This window comes from Ischnura elegans, chromosome 12 (genome assembly GCF_921293095.1).
Source record: "Ischnura elegans chromosome 12, ioIscEleg1.1, whole genome shotgun sequence".
In the NCBI taxonomy this organism is placed as follows: domain Eukaryota; kingdom Metazoa; phylum Arthropoda; class Insecta; order Odonata; family Coenagrionidae; genus Ischnura; species Ischnura elegans.
In genome coordinates, this window is record NC_060257.1 from 37,799,463 (window position 1) to 37,825,361 (window position 25,899).

Here is a 25,899-nt window from a genome sequence, read left to right on the forward strand (position 1 = left end):
TCTGCTTGATATTTGAGTCCACCTGAGATCACAGACGTAATCATTTAGACTTGCATGAACAGAAGAAGGCTCTCATAAGTGCTGACTTCAAACTGAGCATCATCTGTGTCCTGTATAGTATATATGTATACCATCATTGGTATGTCAAATCTTAATGGCTTCTTGTTTTCTTCGACTCACTGTCGGAAATCTTCTACACACACCAAATCACTACCTGGAGAGCATATGGTCAATAATTTAGTCTTACATATTTCGTAAATTTCACTCCGATAGGTGTGGCAAACCTGTTTCAAAAAAGCACTGGAGTTTCTACTGTGTTCCTCCCTATATGGAAGAAAAATGATAGAAAATATTGAGAATTTGAAAATAATAGATATAAATGGTTCAAATGAGTGATGAATGCTATCAATGCGTATTCAGCCAATAATATAGCAGATGTTTTTGGCCAGATTTACAGCATAATGTGTATACTCGTAGTTTACTACATTTTCAGGAATTGAAAATGTGTGCGGTTTGTTAAAAAATTGGGTGATGCCATGTTTTGAGTAGGTTGACGAAATACAGTAATAACACTTTAATCTCCAAAAATTAATCGCCGTTTGTTTCTTCATTCAGCATTTTTGGACAAAGAGTTTTTTGCCATTCGAAGATGCTGAAATAAGTATCTGAAAGGATTTTTCACGGTCATTTGTAGTGAACTCAAATGCATGGCCTTCCTTGCTTCCAGTTACGACACCTACACAAAATTCTCCATGGGAATATTAATGGAATAAATCTATTCTGAATTCGCCAAGGTTACTGGTTTTTTTGTAATTCTTTTTCCGTGAGAGCCACTTTTGATGGCGTGAATAGGGGTGTATCGCTATGTCATGCTATTTGAATGCCATCTTCAACGCGCCGGTCTCACGGTTGGCAACAACAAAAGACAGCGCGAGAGCGAACTTTAATTCGGTACTTCGCGGATAACACTAAACACGTCTCGTAAATAGTGGTAAATAGTATATTGCGGTTCTTGAGAATATTGCCGCAGTAGTTGTTAAGAAAGATTTCTCACCTTAGTTTTCTCTAATATCCTTTAGTGGAAAAGTTACAATGACTGGAAACTGCCCGTCTCTGTGCTAACTGTGAAATTAAGCGACTGCACGATTAGTTAAGGGAAAGTAGCGCCTCATTTGTCTTGAAAATGGCCTCTGCGTTGGAGCAGTTTGTGAATGATGTGCGAACCCTTTCATCTCAAGGTAAATCTGCTTTAGTTTTATGGTTATTAGATCAAGTTTCCATGTGTCCATACTAAATGCATTTTCTTTTTTATATCGTCAAAGACTTAAATCTTCGTTCTGTTTACTATTATCTTTTGTTAACGATAGGTAACTTTCGTGAGTTATGCGAGATGCTAGGGAAGTCATCGGATGTTTTAATGAAGAATGGGCCACACCTAGATACTGTACTGGAAACTCTTGACCTTCAGGCACACTCTCTTGGGGTTCTTGCTGTTTTGTGTGCAAAATTTTCTCTCATATCCTCCACTACATCTTCCACCCAGCCGTCCTCAGCATCTTCGTCTTCACCGCCACCACCTCAACAGCAACCTCCAACAGCTGCAGTTAACGCTGGCGGTGCAATCGCCCAGGATAACGAAGTATTGTTTGCCCAGGTTCAGGAATTTATAATAGGATGCAATGGAGAACAAGTGCGATTTGCCCCAGATACATGTGAGTTTTTTCATGCTTGCTTAAAATTTAGTTACCTGTGGTATTTAATGTCAATTCAGCAATTGCCAGATCCAAATCAATGATGTTTTCTCTATAAATTTCACATGAAGCATTATTTTAATCCAGTAATACTTAACGAGGCCGACCAATATGACCCAAGTGTCATGTAGTGAACTGACTTCAGCCCACAATGAGTATGTGTATGTTTATCATATGTGGTTAAATATGGGAGCTTGGTATATTGTTGTTGCTTTCTTTAACTCGGTCTGATGATTAAGTTCTGTTCAAGGGAGGTACTCTTTTTGGAAATATTTTTGCAATGATTGGTTTTCTTCAATATTTAAAATAATTCAGCTTGGGTTAATATTTTTCTGTTTGCAAAATGATGGGTATCTTCTACTTCATCTATGCTTGCAAATGAACTTATAGTGGTAATTGTTTGAAAATATTGACAGTTATTTTCATGCTTTGATAATGTTCACTAATTTTTTTTGCGCTTAGTGTGAGCAAAACTAAATCTTTCATTTCTTACTGACAATATTTTCAATGTAAGAACTTATTATTTGGACGATGAATTTGTAAGGAATTTATTAAAGACACTATATTCTGTTTAGTCAATAAGTTAACTGCCCACATAGCACAAATCGTTTCATTTAAGTTTTTTCACGGAAATAGTATGTGTGCATGGCCTACATGTCTGTCAACGTGAGAAAGAAGTCATTCTTTGTAAGTGACGTGCTTATAAATAATTTTCTGAACGGTAACTTTTATTTTTTAAATGCCGTATTCAGTTTATAGAGGTGTTTAATAACCTGCAACACGTTTTCTTTCAGGTAATTCTGTGTTGGTATTTCTTGATCCTGCACCTCTTTCACATAGCTAGGATTTGAATCTCTTGTGCTCACGTGGCTTTAGAAATGATATATTTGCCAAACGTTGCAGGAATAGATGGCTTAAACCAGCTTTGTATCTTTTAACGAAGAATACTTACTACATATCGAACACCATAACGAAATGCTCAGCATTAGTAATTATATGATATTAGTAATTATATGAAATCTATTAAAGATAGTTAGTTTGATTTATTGATACATAAAAGTCAATGTGTTAATTCAAGAATGAACAAATAGAACTGGCTCTAATTTGGTTCTTGCCTTAGCACAAATTCCATTGAAACCATCCACGCTAATGCATGCGATAACTTGTCTTAGTACATATATGTACTGGGAAGCCAGGCCTAAACAATGTCGGATTACACATCTCTTTACTGCCATCAACTTCAAATGGCCATAACAGGAATATTCTCACATTCTTTAAACAGTCTTTACTACAAACCACAATCTTTGATCTTATCCATAAACCATGTTGCCATGAAGCACCGTATTACCAATGGAGATATTAAGTTGTGAGGGAAACATGAAAAGAACTCATGAAATCCCATGAAAATTGAAACCAGTTTAGACCCGTTTTAAAAATCGTTTTTGAAGTCCTGCGTTGGGAAGGGCACTGAGATTGCTGTCACAGTATGCAAGAAAAACAAATTAAAACTCCTTCACGCCATTTTCTTGTGTATGTTTTCTTTCAGGAAACTTAATGATTCATAAACACATTCCCTCTAAAGTTCATTTTGGTTTTCTCAGTGAAAATGAGAACTTCCTATTTGGGAACTCGGAAGAAATGTTTTGAGTCAGATTCTTGCTATGAGGGTGATGATTTATCTTCGCAGAGGTTGGGCATCTGGCCATTATTATCTTCACTGTTGCATCCTTGTCCTTGGTATATATATGAAAAGGTGTCACATTCCCACTAGTATTAAAACTGCACTGGCTTAAAAATCATACTCCAGCTTACGCAAATGTAGGCATGCTTTAATTGCGTGTAACAATCATTTGCAGTATTTCCTTCTATATTATATTCGAGGCAATTTTGAAGTCTAAGTGAATGTAGTAGTGGAAGAGAGTTGGTGCAGTCTCCGGCAAGTGCACAGGGTTTTTCTGGATTATAACCTTTATTTTTTGCAGAAGCTGTTAGGACAATAACAGCATGTGGAAACAGATTCATAAACCTTATAGAAATAGGCCAAATACATTCTCTTATTATCATATAAAAATTAACTGCAGAAATATGCTCAATTGATGATGGGAGGGATTGCCAGGTTGATAAATATAAGCATTAACATTTAAAAATTAATACAGTGGAACTTGGATAATTCGAATCTCAAGGGACCAGCTAAAAACTTCGAATTATCCAAAAATTCGAATTAAAGAAGTTCTTATAACCGGGGAAGTAAACAATAATAACACGTTTTAAATGAAAACTATTAACTTTATTGATACTATTTGATCATTAATTTATTGAATAATGCCTATTACAGTAATAGTATACAATAAAAATAACTTTCAATCGCTCAAACGGCAACGAAATTAAGTAAACAATCTTAACTAACCTTAAAATGTCCTCAGCAATAGCTGAACTGCACTGCATGACTGCAGTTTGCAAACTACGCACGATTACCAATAGTCCATAGCGAAATAAAAGCAAAAATCTATACAGAACTGAAATATAAAACATCGATCAAAGAGAACTAAAAGTCTGGACACTATATTAACTGAATAAACAATAAACATAAATTTATAGGCCCTAACCTATTGTTTTACAAAAAAAGAAGAGATTTTGGCCTGTTTCTTTGAATTTAATCTCTCGGCCGTTATAAATGATGCTAAAACATCTAATGATTTAAATTGCACATCACCAACATTATTTCTGCTCTCCACAAATCGCCGAATTTCTCTCAGGTAGTCCATAGCGTCGGCTGCACTCGGTACTGGCATTTCTTCTTCATCGGCTCGTGACCCCTCTATCTCGTCCCCCGATCCTTCATTATTTTGTGTCTCGGTGTCTAGGACTTCTGCTACGATGTCGGCGTCAGTTAGTTCTCCGCACACAGCGACATTCTCGTCCACATTCAGAAAGTCCTCGTACAAGATGATTGGATTGGGTGCCACATCCTCCCAGCCGTCGATTGGTAGAATTTCATCCAATTCCGTTCTTTCGGCGCTTTCTTCGTCGGTTTTAACAAAACCTGCCTTTTTAAAACAGTTTTTTATTGTTTCCGGTTTCACTTTGTCCCACGCTTGTTTACACATTCGCGATGCTTCTAAAATATCCAGCTTTATTTTGAGAGCGTTTCCTTCCCCGGACAGGATATTCTCGACCAACAAACCCCTGTAAAAGTGTTTTAAATTTTTTATGATCCCTTGATCCATGGGCTGGACAACAGAGGTCATGTTGGCTGCGAAAAAAACCACTTTCACATTTTCCATTACAGGTATGGTGTTGTGTGCCGTGCAATTGTCGATGAAAAGGAGAACCTGTCGATTTTCTTTAACAAACCTTTTGTCCAACTTCATTAGCCACTTCGCAAAAAGGTCACTTGTCATCCAAGCCTTAGAACTGCTGACATATTCTACTGGTTTAGACTTGACATTTTTAAAGCAACGAGGATTGGCCGATTTTCCTATCATTAGCAAAGGCAGCTTTTCCGAACCATCCATATTAGCGCCAACCAATAGCGTGATTCTTTCTTTGCTTAATTTCCCTCCGTGGCACTTTTCGTCTTTAAATGCAAGTGTTTTGTCAGGAGTGCATTTAAAAAAAAGACCGGTTTCGTCAACGTTAAAAATATTTCTCGGGTCTCTGTCCTGGATCATCTCTTCCAGATCTCTCTTCCACTGGTTAGCTTCCTGTAGGTTCACGGCCCCACTTTCACCACAGACTGCCTTAAACAAAATTTTATTGCGCTCTTTAAAACCATCCAGCCACCCAGTGCTAGCTTTAAAATTTTGCTTTCCTAATTCTTTAGCAAACTGCTCAGCCTTGATCCTAATCAGAGGACCACTTACAGGAACTTTCTTGTCTCTTGTCTGCTTGAACCATTTCAGCACACAGTTGTCGACATCTGGATTTCCTGGCTCTCGCGATCGTTTCCTGTCTTTATCAAATTCCTCTGCACTGCTGAGAATTTTATATTTATTTTTTAAGTAAGTCGATAGGGTGTTGGGTGGAATTCCAAAGTCTTTCGCGATTTCAGATTTTTTCTTTACTCCTTTTTCCACTTCTTTAATCACACTGACTTTTTCAGCTAATGTCAAAGTTTTATAAGACCCTGGTTTTTTCTATGACGTTGATGCCATGATCACTACACAGTACACTCACTAAAAGTTAAGATTTGGAGAAACCGACCCTAAGACATCAGCAAACCTACGTTAGGTAACGGCCTTCACACGAAACGATATAAACCACGCACAATGCGACACATGCGACACACAATGTAGGGGGAGTGTCGGGTGTCAGGTACAATGACCTTGGAACGCGCTGCGCCGTCTCAGTTGCAAGCAGGGTTGAGTTATTTTTAGTGTGGCCTTCAACAGGCGGTGGCAGGAGGGGAGGTATGAGTCATCAGACTAAACGCAGGCGCGCGCGGTCCCGCGTTTGTTCTAACGCAAACATTTCGTCAAATGTGGCTTGGAATATGTTTTTTTACTTTTTTATTTATGGATATTTTGAATCGTAATTTAATGATTTGCTACTTAAAAATTCGAATTATCCAAAATAAACTTCGAATTATCCACGATGTTTTAGCATTGTTTTAATACAAAATGCTAGGGACCACGGGAAAAATTCGAATTAAAGAAGATTTCGAATTAAAGAAGTTCGAATTATCCAGGTTCCACTGTATTGATAACTTTTCTAGTCTTACAAGAGTATAAATCGAGGTAAGTGCATAGTGAATAAATACTAATAAAATAGTTGTAACAAGCAATGAATGAAACACAATAATCAGTGTCAAACAATACAATAAAATTTGTGACTCTTTGTGCCAGTCTTTTAACTGTGTGTAAGCAACGACGACTGGTTTTTATCCACCATATACCATCAAGTTAACCTCTTTTGTACGAGTCTCAGCTATCGGGCATTCTTCCAGTCATTCTTCTAGAAAGCCGAGATTAATATGGAGGGATGCCGTGGAAACCTTATATCTAACTTACCCTCTTTTGCATACCTCTAACCTTCCAAATGTAGCCATTCATAAAAAGGATTTGTCAATCATTGTCAAATTCCTAACTTCTCTGTGGGTCATTACCATTGAAAAAAATGGTACAAATCAATTGCAGAAAATTTTATGAGAAGTAGAAAACTATAAATACATAGAAGACGATTGACGACGCTGAAAAGATATTTTGATCAAAATGTTCTGTGATGGGGATCCGATTGCTCTCCTGTCACCTTCTCAGCAGCGCACATTGCCTACCAGGCCATTGCAGTAAATTCAGAGGATAATCATTAAATCAAATAGAAATCGAAAAAGAAAGATAATTTTCAAATGTCAATGTTACTTCTCCCTTAGAGCTCATATACATTCAAGCAGAAACAAAATATATGCCGTGAGTAACCAAGGACTACAAAAGGAGTTAGGGAAACTAAATTTTTTTTGAAAAGCAGAAGTGGCACCACAAACTTATTTCTAAAACTTTGGAAAGTTACCGTTCATTTACATTATTTGTGTACATATTTTATTTTGACGAGTACAATTCCATAAATTAATTTATTCTTTCAGCAAATCTTTTTTACCATTCCTTTGTGTTAATAAGGTCAAAATTATGTTTTACATAAATCTTTAATACAAAATCATGATTACCATGGAAGAAAATATGATAATAAAAACAATTACTATTTATTCAGAATATTAGTGTTTTAAGTATGAGTCTTGTCTAATAGGTATAGCACTACAATAGTTAACATAATACATACTACTTAATGTTGTGGTGTGCCTAAGTGAGAGTTACATTTAACCCATATTAAACATGTTATTTTTTTTACAGATGCAGAATTATGTCATGCATTTACTCAGAGGCTGGTGGAACTCAAGTTACCATTGCGAGGCATTGGTTTGCTTAAAAGGGCGATTCGTAAAATCCAGTTATTTGACTCTCAGCTAACATCAGTGCACGCCGATTTGTGTCAACTCTGTTTGTTGGCTCGTTGTTTCAAACCTGCGTTAGAGTTCTTAGATACAGATATTACCAGTATAAGCCAAGAGGTGAGTGAATGCCTAAAGAATGATAGTATCATTTTTATTAGACCCTGTGTTTTTTAAGGTACAGTTTATTGTAAGATAATGTTGTTATTGGCAAAAAAATTGCCATAAAGGTGCCTGCAATGATCAAAGCTGCCCTTTTCTCATAATGCCAATGGTGTACAAGTAACATTTAAGTTAAAATTTAAGTATACCGAGACTAGCCATGGTGATAACTTAACGAAATCACCTGCAATGCACAAATTGTGCGAAAAATTCACAGATAAAAATCTTTCGCCTCAACAGTTAAATCAGTGCTCCACATGATTTTATTCCAACTAAATGATATTTAATAATTTCCCTAAAAGTGGCTTCTAAAGAATAAAAACTGCACTTCAAATTTTTTATAGCTACTAAATATTTCTTTGAATATCATTCAATTTTGTTTTTATAATTCAGTTTAATTTCATGTTAAAAATTATTTTGGGTCAAAACTTACTCTTTGTTTTCAGGGTGGACATTTTGACTCTCGTCACTTTCTACTCTACCATTATTACGGTGGAATGATTTATGCTGCTGTTAAGGATCATGCGAGAGCTCTGTATTTCTTTGAAGTAGCAGTGACAACTCCTGCAATGGCAGTTTCACACATTATGTTAGAGGCTTATAAGAAATATATTTTAATCTCCCTTATTCTTCATGGAAAGGTAAGATCAAATGTGTAGCTTTATCATTTTTGCTTTGTTTCTTATTGGGTTAGTAGCCCTTCAGGTGATTTTTTTTAGTAGGGTTCATACTGATCAGGAAAAAGTCAGGTTCATAATTATAATGATGGGAAGTCAAGGAAAATCTCCAGAGGCATAGCAAAAAGGCAAAAATCATGGTTGAATTTAAGTAGCATTTTTGCATTGGAGTGACAAGGTTATTTTTTGGCCATTCTGGCTTGGCGGCACAGGGTAGCGCTGACTTGATGCTTCTTAACTTTCTCCCTCAGGATTCATTTTCCTCTTGGGAACAGAAAGATTTAATCCATGGACCTAATGGAGTTAACTCCTAATTATCCGTGCATGGATTATCTGTGTTGCAGATTATCCTTACATGAGTTTCACCCTCCTCCTCCTTCTCCAATCTTTACAAAAAATATAATCTGGGGCTAAAACCCTAGGATTGTCATAATTAAATGCATTGAATCTCAAGGCTTATTGTTTCTTTATAAATTCCCTTTGTGAAATGTAATTATTTTCTTTGCTTGCTGACATGGTATGTGTCAAGTTTACATTGTGGACGCGGCAGTGTCAGCGGCAGAACGAGATTCATTTTTTGTGATTTATTTAATGCATAATCAATTAAAAAATAAGAAAATATTATCTTACATTGCAATATTTAAACTTATTTTTTACAGTGCAAATGTGTAATTGCTCTGTAAACAATTGCCCAGGCCTCGTATGTGGTTGATTACAGTTTGAGGTAACTGGAGACTTTTGTTGCATTCAGGCATGTATGGTCCCCAGGAATTAAAACTTGGTTGGATGCAAGAAATAATTAGTGGAATCGCCTTAAGTTTTTATTTTACTCTTTGAAATTACCAGTGTCCAGAAGTTGCTCTTTAATCTGTTCATAATGGAAGAATGTGTTTGTTCAATGTGTATTTTTATGTCATAAGTTATCATTTGGTTATAAATGGTCAAAAATATTCATCTATATTCATCAGAGATTAAATTAGTTTAAAGTGCAAACATTTTTCGTCAGTTTTAAGCTTATGTGCATGAGTCTTTGTTAAATTCATCATATCTGCGTTTTTACTTATATTCTTTTTCCTTAATTGTTTTGGTGATGTAATTTAAATTTAACACATTGCGTACTGGGGTATTTAAATGCCTTTTAACCCTCTGTTCCAGCAGATTTTTAAACCTCAATCTTAGAACGTGCACAGTCATAGTAAAAATTCCATAACTTTTTTAAAAATTAATATTTTTAAATGCGACTTTGAATGTAGTACTCATTAATAATTTCAGCATTTCTTCTTTGTGTGATATTCCATAAAACATTTTCCTTTGTGGAGTGGAACGCCGCAAGTTGAGCACACATGCATACATATATTTATAGGTACATATCAGCTCTGTCTACTCCTTTCATACGCTCATTGTATTTCAAAATACAATTGGGTTTTTTGATTGCCACTCCTGTGACCCTATCCTTTATCTTTGAGTTTCCCATGCTAGCATTATGAATAGTGCTAATCATCCTCACTTCCCTTATGTCTTCCAAATCACAAATAACACTTCACCTTTACGAGAGAACGTGCTCTGTCCCTTTTTCAAATTTTTTGCCTCGCTCTTCTACGTAACAGGGAGTCCCCAATTGGGCCTTATGATTCCACGAACTCTTACTTTATTCTCCAAGAGTAGTTCTGCTATTTTTACGTTATTATAATAATTGTCTTGATATATATGATGCCAAAGATTGAGATGTGGCCGTAAAAGAGAAAGGGTAGTTTGTTCTAATTTTTTTCCTTCGGCTGATAATATTTCCAAATTACTAATGTAACCAGAATCACTTTCACAAACCATTCGAACTAATAACCCATATTTTACAATTTTAGCTGGATTATAAGTTTTTATTTTCAATTTCCCTCTCCATGGAATCATGGCTTCATCAAGTGACAACTCCTGCTTTGGTTTATACACAGTCTGAAATTTGTCAACCAAATATCCTAGAGAGGGTCTTATTTTATAGTTATCCGTGGTATCTAAAAATTCTTCGTTATCACTGAAGTGCCATGCTTTCCATATCTGCTCAAAGCTATTTCTTGTCAAAAATTCTCAAAATATAAATGGTTGCAATGAAAGGATCTGTGCTCCAATACTCCTTTGGTATATCTTTCCTCACTTAACCCGTCAGGATCAAAATAGCATAGAATTTTTTCATCTCAACTACTGTTATATTTCGTCATGATCATCTGCGAACATGTCTAACATAATTTCTTCTTCATGCAAAGCACTGCCTTTCCTAAGCGACGCCATTATATGCAATATTCCTGTGAATGCTTCTTACAGTAGGAGTAGAGATACGAACAAACCTTCGTGGCAGAAAAACCAAATACCAAATTCACTTTTCAGTGAGACTCAAGGAAACACGTACTGCTCCAGGCATAACGGAATGGCAAACTAACCCAAGTCCGACAAATTAGTAAGAGAGCTTCATTTTGGGTCGCCCAGTTCCTTTCGTCATGATTGTTTATGTTGACGGAGTAGATAGGTTCTCTCGCTGAGAGTGCATCTCAGAGGAGTGGCAACAGAGATAAGGGCCAAGCTTGCCGGCTGAACCAGGGCCATATGGCTAAACTCCCCAAAAATTATGGGGCAAGAGTATCGTGTACCCCAAGAACACCAATAAATAAAATAAAAACGAGGGAAGACACATAAGAGTGCAGCTGTTAAGATTGACGCTACTTGACATTACAGACAAACGGCCTCAAGTTAAAATATGGTTAAATGGCTAAATTTTATAGTAATACACTACCTTTTCGAAAATTATGATACATCTACTCATAATAAGTAACAAAAAATTAATACAAAAAGAATATGTAAATCATGTTACATAATTGTTAAATTTGATGTGTCTAAATGACGAGAATTCTTGTCATCCATCCGTAACACTTGGGGAGACAATGACGAGAATTCTTGCCATCCATATGCAGTGTGTTAAAAGAGCTTGTGGTTTGTTTCATGATGACAGCTTTATATACAGTGCCTTGGCTTCCTATTTCCTGCAGGTGATGACCTTGCCAAAATACACTTCTCAAGTTGTGGGCCGGTTTGTAAAACCATTGTCTCAACCATACCATGACTTGGCAAATGCTTGTAGTTCCAATTGTGCATCTGAAGTTCGTGCAGTCCTAGCCAAGTCCCATGATATATTTGCAAGGTAAGATGATTTAAAATTTTTTTTTAATAACTCCTGCACAAACTTATGGTATAATACTTATTTTATATTTAAATTAGTTAAACATACAGCATTAGTTAAATGTAATAATGAGCTTCCCTTCTTTTTTCTTAATACTTTCGCCTCTTAATCAACAATATCCCTTTTAAAATGAGCTCTATCCCCTGAGGTAAAATACTTGTTGGGCAAGCCTCAATATGTAAGATGACAATCTATGACATCTAAGGAAAGAAAAGTGAGAAGAAACATACATATATTTTCTATATTTGTAAATGAAAATTTACTTGACCATATGTTTACCCTTTTAAGAGCAGTCCTGTTAACTAAAAATTTATAGCCTGTAACAAAAAAATTCAGTTGATGAGTTGATATTAACCCTTGAACGGCTAGCGTGCCCATATGGGCACAGCTGCAGTGGTCTAAATAATTTCGTATAAATTCCGACCCAAACATTATAGAGCATGCTGTTTTCTCCAAAAATGATTACAATGTATCACTTTATTCGGTTCGTGTGCTTACGGCCAGCATTTGTACCAGCAGTTGACTGTGGCATGATGGGTATTCTTACTCACTCTGTTCGAGGTGGAAAAAGAGGAAAAATGGCGAAGTGTCTTCTATAAATGCGATTTTTTTCCTTATTATTTTTTATACTCAGCTAAGTATTTAATCTTATCCTCATAATGAATTATGTCAACTTCGGTTTCTTTTGCCAGTATTGTGATATCTTTCGTATGAAACAAGGAATTTGAATTTATTTTTGGGTGATCCCATATGGGCACGCTAGCCGGTAGCCGGGGGTGTCTTTTTTGGCTGGTGTCCTTCGCTACAAACGTCATTATTGGGTCTGTTATCAAATAATTTCGATGTAAATCGCTAATTTTTTGTCAATCTTTCATTTTTTTCTTATATCACTCGATTTTAACGACTTCAATATTTTTTGCTGTATTTTTTTGTAATATTTCCATTAATTTTTAGTACAAAAATACATTTTATACTATTCAACACTTTTATTCATGGTGCTTACGTTATACTTTGCTCAACTATCCAGTATGAAGAGTGATAGGGCTATTTTCTACCACTGGTATATATACCCAACAATCAAGTGCATGGTGGAAGGGTTAAGGATGAGAAAGCTAAAACATGATGAATCCATGATAAAATATTTTGGCAATCATGGCTACAAACAGTTCATACGGGGTGAAACTATAAGTTTCGGCTTTAAAATATAGTGCTTGAATGCTCCTCAAGATTACTTGGTCTTCTACACTTACTTCAGCATATAGCAGGGACTGAGTGCTGAAGAAAAAAATAACTACCATAAATTCGTAGGTAAATGCTCTTCGTATTTGCTTATCATGTTGGACAATTTACTAGAGCAAGCGATAAATCTTTTCCATTTATTTTGACAATAGGTTTACTAGCTTTCCTCTTATAAGTCAGTTAAAATCTCAAGGATGTGAGGCTACTGGAACAGTTGTGAGAAAAAGGATACTCATAGGTCGAAAAAACAGCTAGCTAAGCGGCTCCGCTCCTCCCATGCTTTCGCACGGGAGAAAAAAGGGAATATTGTTGTTGTTAGATAGAATGATTTTTCGGTAGTGACTGTCAAGTCACCTTGCCAATGTGTACACCCACTCACAAAGGTCACGAGATTCCCGCGTGTTACCTCAAAAATGGTACAAGTTAGGCAGCCAGCAGTGGCAGAGCAGCTCTATATACAATATTTAGATAGGCGGAACTGATCTCACGGATCAAAATATCAACAGGTACAGGAATGCTATCAGAGGAAAACATGGTGATGGTCCACATGAAGCTATTTCCTTGATGCTGTCATTGTAAATGCCTGGATCAATATGGAAAATTCTGGTTCAAATATACCGCAGTAAACCTTTAGGCGAGAGATTGCACAAGTGTTTTTTTAACGAAAATGTACCTTTCCCAGAGCTGGTGGTCGTAATTAATATTCCCTATCAAGTGCAACTAATCATAGCCAGTCTGATGACATAAGGTATGATGGCAGGGATAACCAATTTGTCCCGTTTCATAGACGCCGATGTTCTTATGAAGAATATTCTTCCCGTGCGCGCTCAGACTGTGTTAAGTGCCCTGGTGTTTGCCTTCAATGAAATTCTAACTATAATACCCGGCAATTGAAAACCCAATACAGTGGAACTTGGTTAGTACGTTTCTGAAGGGACCACGAAAAATGAACGTACTAACCAGGAAAACGTACTAACGAGGAAAGTAAATAATAGCAGTCGGGGTTATTGCAATCAGTGAAAAAGTCGTCATAATTACAATTACTATCGGTAGTTCTCATAGGATCGCCTTCCTGAACTCTTTTCACATTTAAAATCAAGAAAATGAGCGCTACCCTGAAAAACAATACCATGTGAATAAAAATCGCAATTTTTCATGGACATCCCGGAGACGATTTCATGATTACGGCGTCTATCTCCCGTGATTTATCCTATATATATTTACAGAACGAGGACGAGTGAAGCTCAGACAAGCGAAGACAAGTCATTTTTCTTTCTCACAGCGTACTCGGAGAATATAACAACAACCCGGAGTAAGTCAACTGGTTTTTTAAACATCATAAAAATTGGGCAAAATTATATTGACTTTCAAATTACGGCAACAGTCGTAGACATTCGCTTCTGGAATGATACCATTTCGATTGTAAAATCGATCGATATATCGACTGATGACACGCAAGATTATTAGATTACGACGTAATTACAAGAAAATTTTATATTAAGGAGGAACCATCATTTCAAACATGCCCGAAAACCTCCCCTTATTTTGACATATGTTGTTGCTCATTATTTTTTCTATCGAATAGTGAAAAAATATTACTATGTCACCGGCCATTTAAGAAAGATTTATGGATTTGAAAATGACGGATTTCCACCTTGAAATACATTGTCTTTATGGGATAATGATGACCTTCCCTTGTAAAACATTTTTTATCTCAAATTTGGCCCGAAATATATCGTTGAAAAATTAGCACAGCATAGAATAGACATCGATGCTTAATATATCTATTTTTTTAGAAGGGGTTACCGATATGTTAGCGCCAGTATTTAAGTTTAAAGAACATACTTCCTGTTTTCTGCAGAGCGAGCAGCCATTATGCGGCGCAGGTAGTGGCAACGTTGCAAATATACGGAGGTTAAATATGAAGAGCGATATTGCACCTATCGACCGCTGCATAATTCCAGTGAATTGGATTTTTTGGAGTCATTTTTATACGTATTCATTAAACGAATATTCAGTTCATCTCGAAACGTGCTATTCACCGAAGTATGAAATTTATCAGTGCTGGTTGTTAAAGTAATTCCTATATGCGACTACATTTTATTAAACATGCGAATAATTATGACCGGAATTCAATACATCCCTTGAAATTGTCGGCGTATCGCTTCAAAAGCGAAAATGATAGAATATAATGATACTTGCAATAGTTTATCTGTTCTTCTGAATACACCCATGTCTCGTATAGCGCAAGGGATGCGTTCCTTGGGGTCTTTGCGCTATACGAATTTGCGTTATACGAGAGCATTTTAACATTGGGAAGATAGGGATGCATTCCTGGTAGCATAGGTCTTGGGTATTGAATTTCCTCTAAAACATCTATATTCCCATAAAAAGCCTTATAAAACATTATTTATATAAATTTTTATTGTTAAAAACATCTTTAAAGATAGTATGCACGCATTCGAAGACTTTTATTCACGTTAAAAAAAAATTCTTACGTGCTTTTGAAATTCCCTCCTGTCGTGCGGGTGGGCTAACATCTGCTATCTCAGGGGATCGTAATGCGTTGCCAGCAGTTGACGATTTTTCAAACTAGTCTAAAAACAACTATTGCGTCACCCAGGCCCTTTTGTCGCTCATCGAAATGACAGGAAAATGCTACTTTGAATGCCATTTCATAGCTAGCGGAGTTTATGAATGATAAATCATTTTAATTTGAAGTCCTCCGAGTCATTGGCAGCTACGTGAAACAGTCTTTAAATACCTTGAAACCTGACCCAGGTTTTCCTTCCCTGAAAATGAATGAACGAGATTGCATTCTTTTCCAAAACAATATCGTCTCGTCAACACTAAAAACTGGTTGAGGGGGAAAGGAGCCACTTTCAATTAAAGCTTGTAGTTCATCAGAAAATGTTGCGGTGACTGCGCTATCAACACTTGCAGATTCACCTGATATCGCCGCACTGAAAATACCTGCTTGCCGTTTAAATTCTGGAACCAACCGGAGCTTTCACTAAATGTCTCGGAGCGATTACCACTCTCGTCTTTTTGTACTGATTCACTATGAACTTTCCGTATGTGTAGACCACATGGTTGAAGTTGGTGCGGCTGAGGTCACTGATGTTTTAACTTCGTCTTTATTCAGAATAAGGCATCGTGCGTTTAAACTTCCGCGCAATATCGCTTTGACGCTCTCCAGTTTCAGAGCAATTGACCTCTTTCCATTCCTCTTCTAGGTTTATAGTTTTTCTTGATAAATTCTTGATTTTTCTACACGCATTCCTATTTTTTGCCATATTCTCTTGGTTTTTAATCTGTATGGCTCTATCTAAATCACCTTCCACTGCTGAACTTTATTCCTGAGACGCACAAGGCCTACGACTGCGGGGAGGGAACGAAGCCATTGTGTTTGAGACACTATAGCGGACCCTTTTATGTGTTGATGCTATTCATGCGCAACTCGGCCACCGCTCCATTTCTCCCCCGTGAATACCGATGACCTTGATGGCTTTAGCGTAGACCCTTTACCTGGAAGTCAACCGCCCGATAACCTATGACGGAAAAAATACGTCTCAAACCGTATTGCTGAAAAAAAATCATTTCCACTAGCCCCTCGCATAATTAACGATCTAAATTATTTATTATCGTTCTGTTAAGGAGACGAGATAAATTACTTCGGTAGGCCAGCTATCTGGACCCAATGACGAGTAATACTTATGGCCATTGCACAGCAATGGATTTCGATTAATATATAAACAAAAAAGAAGATTCGAGGCAAGCAATAATATTAATATGCGTAAAATGATAGAAATTTCGTGGGTACTTAGCGCAAGTTCTCGTTTTATCATGAGAGCGTTTAAGATTTTTGATTAGGCTACACTGCGTTGCAATGTTTCCCCGCGAATTTGCGCTATATCGAAATTGCGCTAATCGAAATTGCGCTATACGAGACATGGGTGTACTACTTCAAATTTTTTTACGTTTATTTCGAAAAATATGCATCGTTTTCAACTTGTAGAAAATTCTTATTTAAATAGAAGTTCTAAGCGTAAAGTAGAAAATCTAGCGCATTATGTATTTAATAATCAGTTTAATTGATATCAAATGTCTAGAATAAGGTGTACAGGTAAATGAATGTACCACGAGACAAGCATATTGCTGTTGGGTACCGACTATGTAGTATTTGGAAATACAGCTTCGCGAACGTACTAATTAATCGAATATTCACCCATGTAATTCTTCGAAAGTATAAAATAAAATAGACAAGAGTACTTCCTTTTTCACTGACCAAACAATTTACTTTGATACGTTTTCCAAAGGTCCAATTAGCATAATTTGAAAAAACAACAGTAAAGACATTTACCTATTCATGAAGCCATTGCAGGAGGATAATAAAAATTAGGATGCATTCCTGAACAATCGATGGCAGCTGACATAAATGAGTCCGTAGAAGTTGCAATGCCAGCCTTCCAAATTTACTGAAACTTCGGCACTAGGAACAAGTATTATTTAATTATCCTGATACTAATGATTCGAATTACATTTGGGTTATAACTAACACATTAGTTTCTAATTTTCACTAATCAACTCCTTATTAATAGTATGGATGAGGCTATTGAATGGAAAATCTACAAAGAAATAAACATTAAAGAGCTTTGTGTCAGTCATTCGACAGGGACTTTAATCTTCATAAATCAAGACATAAACATTGATTATTTAAACAATGATGGACACTTTATGTTGGGAAATATTGCAAAAATTTCTTAAGAAATTAAAAATGCACGTAAACGATTCGGTATCCTTCAACAGATGCACTCGTTGAAAATGCTTCGATGGAATTGATGGATTCACTTTCGGCCACATTTCGTTTCCTCAAATAATCCAAGCTCTTACCTTTACCTTCAGACATAAATTTGCCTTTAAATAGGCATAACGACGCCATCACTTCAGCCCAAAGGTATATTTAATAACTTAAGGCTAAGTAAAAGGGATAATAAAACGAGTAATATTGTCACAATGCAACGTAACTATACGAGGTAACGTAAACAAACAAAGGTGCTCAACCGCTGTGAAACAACGATATGTTGGCAGCGTTGTCAAGTTGGTGGTCAGCAATTATAAATAAACCATTTTTCCAAATTAGGTTGAAATTAACAGAGCAAAAGGTCTCATTAGTTAAGTTCATTTTATTCATCACAAATGATGAAGTTATAAAGCTTTACTGTATTTCCAGAGAAAGTACTTAAATTCTTCCGATACCTAAGAGTCAATATAGCAACCATTCTTCATATCACTAGATTATTCCATTTTAAGTAAAATTCATGCATTGTACAGCTATTTTGATTGATTTAGCATTACTTTTAATTTTTATGAATGACTAATTGAGCAATTTTTACTCGTTGTTATCGAGTTTATCTAACTAATGAAAGCAGTATTTCGAAGCGCAGGTTCCTCCTTAAACAGTTGAAATTTACTTTCAAAATTTGTCTAATGTCGTCTGCTTTCGTTCCGAGATCAATTATTTTTAAGCTAAGCTTCGCGTGGAGATCCTGAGGATCGTCTGCTCCCGCAACAGTAGTCAAGTAAATACGCACGACGTCGAGTTTATGGAACAGTACTGCTTTAGATAATGTGGAAATTGTCTGACTCATTTCTTCATCATGATAACTCGTGCAATAGCAACAATTGACCACTCACGAACTTTGTGCGCAGCAGTGGGCACTCCCAAGCGCTCCAAAGGCAACAGAAGGTGAGGAGCTCGGGGTGGGGAAAATTGGGGCTTCTTATTGGCTGTAGTTTTTCATAGTCAGACATTCCCAAAAAATGGCCGCATTTTATTTTTCATCACGTCACAAGAATTTAGAAATGCATTTGGATAAATTACGGTAGAAGAAAGAGATGTGGAATGAATGGAAGAATGTTAATGGCTAATAATAATAAATTAAATCATGAATTCAGACGTTTGCGACCCTTAAGAAGACACTAGAGAACGAATTGCGGGTTGCGTCACGGCAAGCAATTGAGCGTACTAACCAGGAAAGCGCAATTTTTTCAAACGTACTAACCAAATTCTTTTACCTGTATTTTGTTCGGATGGTACCGGGACCGAGGGAAATCGCCGTACTAAGGAGGAAAACGTACTAAGGAGGAACGTACTAACCAAGTTCCACTGTATATAGTATTCAAAAACTCTACCAGCAATAAAGGACTAATTTTGTTAATAAACTCATCGATAACGTGTTTTTTTATTCAATAACTGTTTTCAAATCTGTGTTATATACTGTTAAGATCTTTGGACAGCCAAAAAAATGTTTAAACCGAAAAAAATATAGTATAATGACTTGAAATTACTTCAAATTGCCAAATAAAAGAAGTACTATAGGTAAATGCGAAAATATATGGCATATCACGCAGTAAAAATAAGAATTATGATGGTTCGAGCGATTCTTCTGCAGAATGCAGACCGGTGGCCGGAACGGCTAGCGTGCCCATATGGGCACACCCCCTCTAGCAAGAACGAATCAACAGAATTTTAAAACCAAGTGTTTATCTGAATCCTTAGGAGGTAATCAATCAGTTTTTAACGGAAAAACATAATAAAACTCTGAAAAAAAACTCCGCTGTTTAAGGGTTAATGTGATAAAACAGCCATCCCTGCCCTTTATTAGCCCATGTAGTGTGGGAATGTTTATATACGTTTTGCATGCTGACTGCAGCATTGACCCAAAAAAATTATATTCCAACCTGAATTTCTTGCATTTGGGCACTTTCCCCCACCATAAGGATGGCTAAGGGGCTTACCTCTACCAGACCAGCCCTCGTGATAGGTTGTGCCATCTGCACAGGGATATCTTTTGCACTGGCTGGCAGCTAAAACCGTGAACTCCTGCAGCCCAAGCGGTAATAAATGGAAAGTTACTTATAATTTTCCCCAAATGATTAAATCTCATTACTGTTTTTAACACATTTTGTGTTACCTTCACGTACCTGAAGTATTTGTGGAAAATTGTCTGTTGCTTTAATTTATTATTGTATTATAATTCCACGGGATTAAGCCTGAAAAAACTCCATATCCCAGTCCTTATAAAGGGAAAAAAATGGTCCCAATTACATCGTCATACTGACCATTATAGGTCCTTAGCAAATGTGAAGAAGAACCCAGGAGGGCCTGATAGGTTTCAGATTTTTTCTATGAGGGAGTGAGATTTTTGTAGTTCAGAAGAAAAAACATGGTTCCAAACAATAAGAGCTGCTACCAATGTAATTTGATGTATTTTTTGTTGTAATGAATGTAATGTGTGCTGCTGTTGATATTTTGTGTCTACTTTGGTTCTGCGGAATGATTTTGATTAGGCTCCATAGCTTTCCAATTGTTGATCTTATTTGATATCTATTTTGGTTAATGTGTACCATATATTCATTCCTTTTCAGGGATGGTAATATTGGGCTGACTAAGCAAGTACTTTCTTCACTGTATAAGAAAAATATTCAGAGGCTTACCAAGACATTCTTAACTTTATCACTGTCAGATGTGGCATCCAGAGTCCACCTTTCATCACCTTCAGAAGCTGAAAAGTACATTTTAAATATGGTATGTTTGTGAATTATTTCAGGAGGATTTTGTAATATGTTCATGCAATTTGAGTTGAATTTCACCTTTTGAGATTTTTTTAGATGCAATAACGCTGGTTTCAGAATTCATGGAACCCCATGTGTTTATATCTAATATGTTTAAGCATAATGCTTTTAATTTTTTATAAGTTCACAGTGGATATGCTTACTCATAGCTTGAGCCTAGTAAATATTTTGATGCCAAGAGTGTTTTAAAAGGAGGGAACAATATTCCATTGCAGATTGAAGATGGAGAAATCTTTGCTACTATTAATCAGAAGGATGGAATGGTTATTTTCCATGATGATCCAGAAAAATATAATAGTCCTACTATGCTGAGGAGGTTGGAGGAAGAGGTAATCAATGCTATTCTTTGATGTAAAAATGTATTCTTAAGATTAGTTTTACAGATCAATGAAATAATCTGATGCTTTAAGCAGGCAGCTACACAATGCAGGCTTTAAGGCTAAATATTTGCCAATTTTAAGATTATTATTCTTATTAATTGGCAATTTCATTTTTCAAGAAGTTGGTATTATTCTGTAGTTACAAGGTTAAAACATACTTTTCTTTCAGTGAAAATGTTTACTTGCTTTTATAAAAGGCATCTAGAACTGTGAAGTATTTAACATGAAAAAGGATGGCTTGGGATTAGTCAAATGAAGGGCTGCAGAGTACCAATCTTAGGATTGAATGGACACAAATTAATATTTTTGGTTGAATAGGGAAATTGCATACTTTTTATAAACAGTATGCTGATATACTACAGTAAACACTAAGTACCGCAATATACTTTTTTCCGCTTAAAATTCAGTTTATACACTAGAAAATGACTCCCAAAAGTCTCCCGAGTTTCGCGGGCTAAAAAATACCGCCCCCACTAATCTTTGGCCGTGACGTCATAGTTCAGTAGGAGTCCAAGATCCAAGCCCAGTAACTGCAGGTTTGGAAGAGCCACGTTGCGTTTAAAGGAGAACATGGGTGAAATAAGGAAAATTACAACTGGTGCATTGTTCCTCTGTGCAATAACACCCCAGAAAATATTTTCGTCTGCATTCCCACGGAGGAAATTAGAAGAAAAGCCTCGATGCATGCCGTCTGTCGGGATGAGCGTTACGGAAAATTAAGAGTATAATAAACGAAATGATTAACCCGTGTGCTATGTGAGCGAAGATAACTTTAATATAAATAATATTTCCATATTTCATTGACTGAATAACTTGAAACTGAGATTTTTCGATAATTCGGCCGTCGTAGAATAAAAACTCAACTTCACAACAAAAATCGAGATAGGTGTTTCTCGATGGTTACGATGGACTCAAATTATTTACGGCACTTGTTCAATTTCAGTTACGGAAGGACAGAAAATTCCATGATGTTTAAAATCAAGGGAGGAAATATGAAAATATAGAGCAACGTTGCTCTATATTTTAATATTTTGTATGTACGTTGATCCTTATGCATTCGAGTGCCAGCCAAGAAGACAGCGTTTTCTTCTACTGTCGGCGTCAAAATGATGTGCCGCTGTACTTTGCAAATTTATATCCTGGCTTCACTGCATGCTATAATAATGAACTATACGTCATTTTAAAGGAAATTTTATCCTAAATTCTGATTTATTTTATTACAAAAAAATTGAAAAATGTAGACACGGCCAGTGCAATAAATGACTCAGCGCACCGAAAAACTAGCCGTTTTGTCAACTTCATGAACTTTGCAACTCAACCTAAGGAAAACTACTGCGTCTACAGCATTCATCTTCCACATTAATTTACACTCATCAGTGCGGATTAATAAAATGGCTTTTGGGTATTTTTAGAACTTATATTTTGTTATAAATTAATGAAAATATTTAAACATTATCTTGTCCCATAGTTTACCCCGAAAGATAAAGAAAGTTGTAGATGGAAAAAGAATGGAATCCAGTGGTCACAAAAAATGAATCGCAGCATTCTTTGATTTTATTCTACGCCGGCTTGCTTTTCAGAAAAAGTTGAGTCACAAGAGGAATGTTCCGCGGCCCTTGATTTGGAACTGTGGAGATAGAGGAAGACGTGTGGATCAGCAATTTCCATTTAGTTGCTTGTCAGGATAAACCAAGGATCCATTTAAAGGTTGTCAGGCCATCGTATAAAGATAGGACTGATGTGCACCACAGGGGAAATGGGGTGCTTGAGGGAAAGTCAAACCCAAAGTTGCCCAAAGAATGTGCAGTTCTATGTTGCTCTTTCCCCAGTTACAACCAAATAGAAATTGGATTGGAATGATATTTTCACCACGGGTTCCAGTTATAGTGAGAGTGCAGGTGATCACGATCTTCGTCGAAGGTCATCCCTCTAGGATTTCCGATACGGAATTCTAAAGTGACAACCGATCGCAATGACGATGAGCTCGCCTTTAGAGTAGGTTTCAGATATATCGTGAGAAAAGCTCCCAAAATGTATTAAAGACTCTGTTTGGAAAACATTCACATTTTAATGTTACTTTAGGAAAGCCTTAATTACAAAAGTAACTTATAAACACCTGAAGACGTTGTGTTTATTGTATTGATCGAAGTGCGATTGACCGATTCTTTCTGCAGATTAGGAAGTGGCTTCGGGGTTTTGAGTCGCAAGATCACACAAGATGGTAGATTGTGTTGGAAGTTCGTCTATATTATCGCTATTAATTGAGACATTAATAGTCTGGCTTCCTCAGAGCTTCCTGTCGCCCTCCAGGCAAGGTATTTTTAAGTTGAAAGTATCATCGACAGCTTCGAGGTGGAAATAAGTTCACCATAAGACTCTACCGGACTACCAAAAGAATACACATTTCACATGAGTATACGATTTCGCCAATATTATTAATTTCGCAAGTTTCACTTTGTTATGAACTATAAAACATTTCAGATGCACATCAGCTACCTTTCCATTTCTCGGCATCGACTTTCCGCGCCGACGAAGTCTACAGGTTCACTAAAATACCCTGTTATCATGATGGAATCAGTAACAGGAAGCTTGCTAGGATCAGCCTAAGAATAACCATATTACTTCATCTTTACGCAATCTATCGCTTTCAATGGAGGAGAAATAGATCAAATAATAGCCCTGAAGTCACAATGAACAACTCCGATACGTCTGCACTTCAATAAATTAATTATAACCACGCCGTCGCTTGTATTCAAGTATGCAACCTCTACTATGGCCGTGCCTCCTCGTACTGAACTATGACGTCACTTTTCTACCAGCCAATCATCGGGCGTTTTCGCTTCTCACTTGAATTTGAAAATTCTCGTGAACTTTGATGCATTAAATATCTCTAACCACGTCATAAAATAATAAAAAAACTTTCACCGAGGTATGCAAACATATATTTTTATATAATTTTGGGGCAATTGATTATATCTAAAACATATGCAAGTTCCCTATTTAGGCTAATAAATACTATTTTAAGGAAAATTCAGCAGATGGCATTTAAATGCATTGAGGATAAAATTCTGTTCCCTTGTAAGCTTAAAAATATGTAATTGCTGATGGAATTGAAAATCATACTCATGGAGTGAAGAAACCTGGAATACTCTTGGGAATTCCTGTATTCTGAAAAACTCAGGGAATTCGGAGTCTGTTCTGGAAAAACTTCTTTTGTTAAATGCAATGTCCGGCAAAAAATAGCCCAATTGATTGAATTCTTGCATAGCCAAAGGGAAGTTAATTTTTATTCTAATTTGCCCAGAAATCTGAATCCATTTAATGGGAGTTCCTATGCCAATAACTTTCCATTAAAAGAAATTATTGCCATTGCTTCTTTGATATTCTTCACTTACTGGTATATTGAACCATAAAACTTGAGTTTTATCGCATATCAGTTCTGATATAGTATTAATACTCCAAACCCATATTCTATGTAATAGTTCTTGGGCCTGATTCAAATGGCTGTTGATTGAAGTATTACATATTACAATTACTTCAAAAATGGTATGAAATGAAAAAGAAGAGTAAAGATTAAGTACGTGAATGGTTTTACTTAAATTTATTAAGTTTGTGTCTTTAGCAAGGGCATACTCGGTATGTAAACTAGAGGGGTTGGAGTAAACTGAGGCAGCTCAGGGTGTGACATTTCAGTACCTTGATGGCTAGTGGAGGCAAAAATTTCAAGAAAATTGTGCATAATTATATTGGGGATTTATAGGTTTTATAATTGTTTGCTCGAAAAAACAATAAAGGTAATGTAAATATGTCGTATCTCATTGTTATTATTCTTCTTTGGTTTGAAGAAATTTAATAACCATTATATTTTTTCATTTGGGAATGGAACCCCTACCCCTCCCTCACCATTTTGCCCATATTTCCTAGTTTTAGTTCAAAACACAAAAACAATGCTTATTTGTCTTCATGCAGAAAAATATTCTTTTTTAAAGATGGCAATTTGTACGGAGTTGGACCGTAAGATGCAAGCAATGGAAGAAGAAATAATAGTGAATCCTCAGTATGTGAAGAAGGCCTTTGGTGGAGGACAAGAAGAAGAGCTTCCACCATCGGCAGGCCCAGTCGGGACCACTGGATCTTCAGGGAGTGGGCTTGCCAGTGGTGGAAGCAGTGGAACTAGTTGCCCCAGTGGCCAGGTCGGATCCAAACTTGGCACATACTCCATGTAAACTCCCTGCGATATAAAATAGCTAAAACTGAGTGACCCGTTACTATGGATATTCATGGTGTCCTCAAGAGAAAATGAGAAATGAGTGTGTGTGAGTTTAATAAGAGAATACATATAATAATGAAGGATTCAACAAAGTGGAATGATGAACTTCAAAGTAGTCATTTGTCTGAGGCCATGTGCAAGTTGTGAATATGGTTAAAATTTCCATGGATTCGTTTTATGTCAAGGCCAAGGGGATGAGGTGTGATAAATTTTTGTGGAGCCGTTGTTCTTATGATTTTATTTGCATTATAGTTGTGCTGTGCTCAAGCTGCAAAATATGTTACCCCCCTCAAGATAAAATAACTTGGATCTTTTGAAATTAAGTAATATTTAGATCTACTTCTGAAGATAAATGCATAACTTGCTAACATGTATCATGGTTTCACAATTTAATTATAACTGCTGAAGTTCAACTGTAACCAGTGTAAATTATGATTGTCTTCGAGTGGTGACCTGTACAGCTGAATGTCGCAACTATTTGATTTCAAAAGGATTGTTGTGGCTTTGAGAATAAAACCATTGAAATCTTAATATCCTAGACCATGCAAGATATGATTTTTTCCTATTCTAATGCTTAGAAAGCTGCCAAGACAGTACTCAAATTTTGATTGAAATTTA

The 25,899-nt window shown here is 36.3% G+C and overlaps 1 protein-coding gene across 2 annotated transcripts; it reads left to right on the plus strand.

The window, feature by feature from the left end:
• Window positions 1-902: 902 nt before the first annotated feature.
• LOC124169847 (COP9 signalosome complex subunit 3) lies at window positions 903-25,819 on the plus strand. 2 transcript variants are annotated; one of them, XM_046548642.1, is made up of 9 exons: window positions 903-991; window positions 1,080-1,238; window positions 1,368-1,712; window positions 7,595-7,812; window positions 8,301-8,495; window positions 11,564-11,715; window positions 20,425-20,584; window positions 20,847-20,960; window positions 25,001-25,819. In XM_046548642.1, the coding sequence occupies exons 2-9, from the start codon at window positions 1,184-1,186 to the stop codon at window positions 25,235-25,237; spliced, it is 1,476 nt and encodes a 491-aa protein (XP_046404598.1). In that variant the 5' UTR covers window positions 903-991; window positions 1,080-1,183; the 3' UTR covers window positions 25,238-25,819. The 2 variants fall into 2 exon arrangements, with proteins under 2 accessions (XP_046404598.1, XP_046404597.1); XM_046548641.1 differs by having other exon boundaries at window positions 954-1,238.
• Window positions 25,820-25,899: the final 80 nt, after the last annotated feature.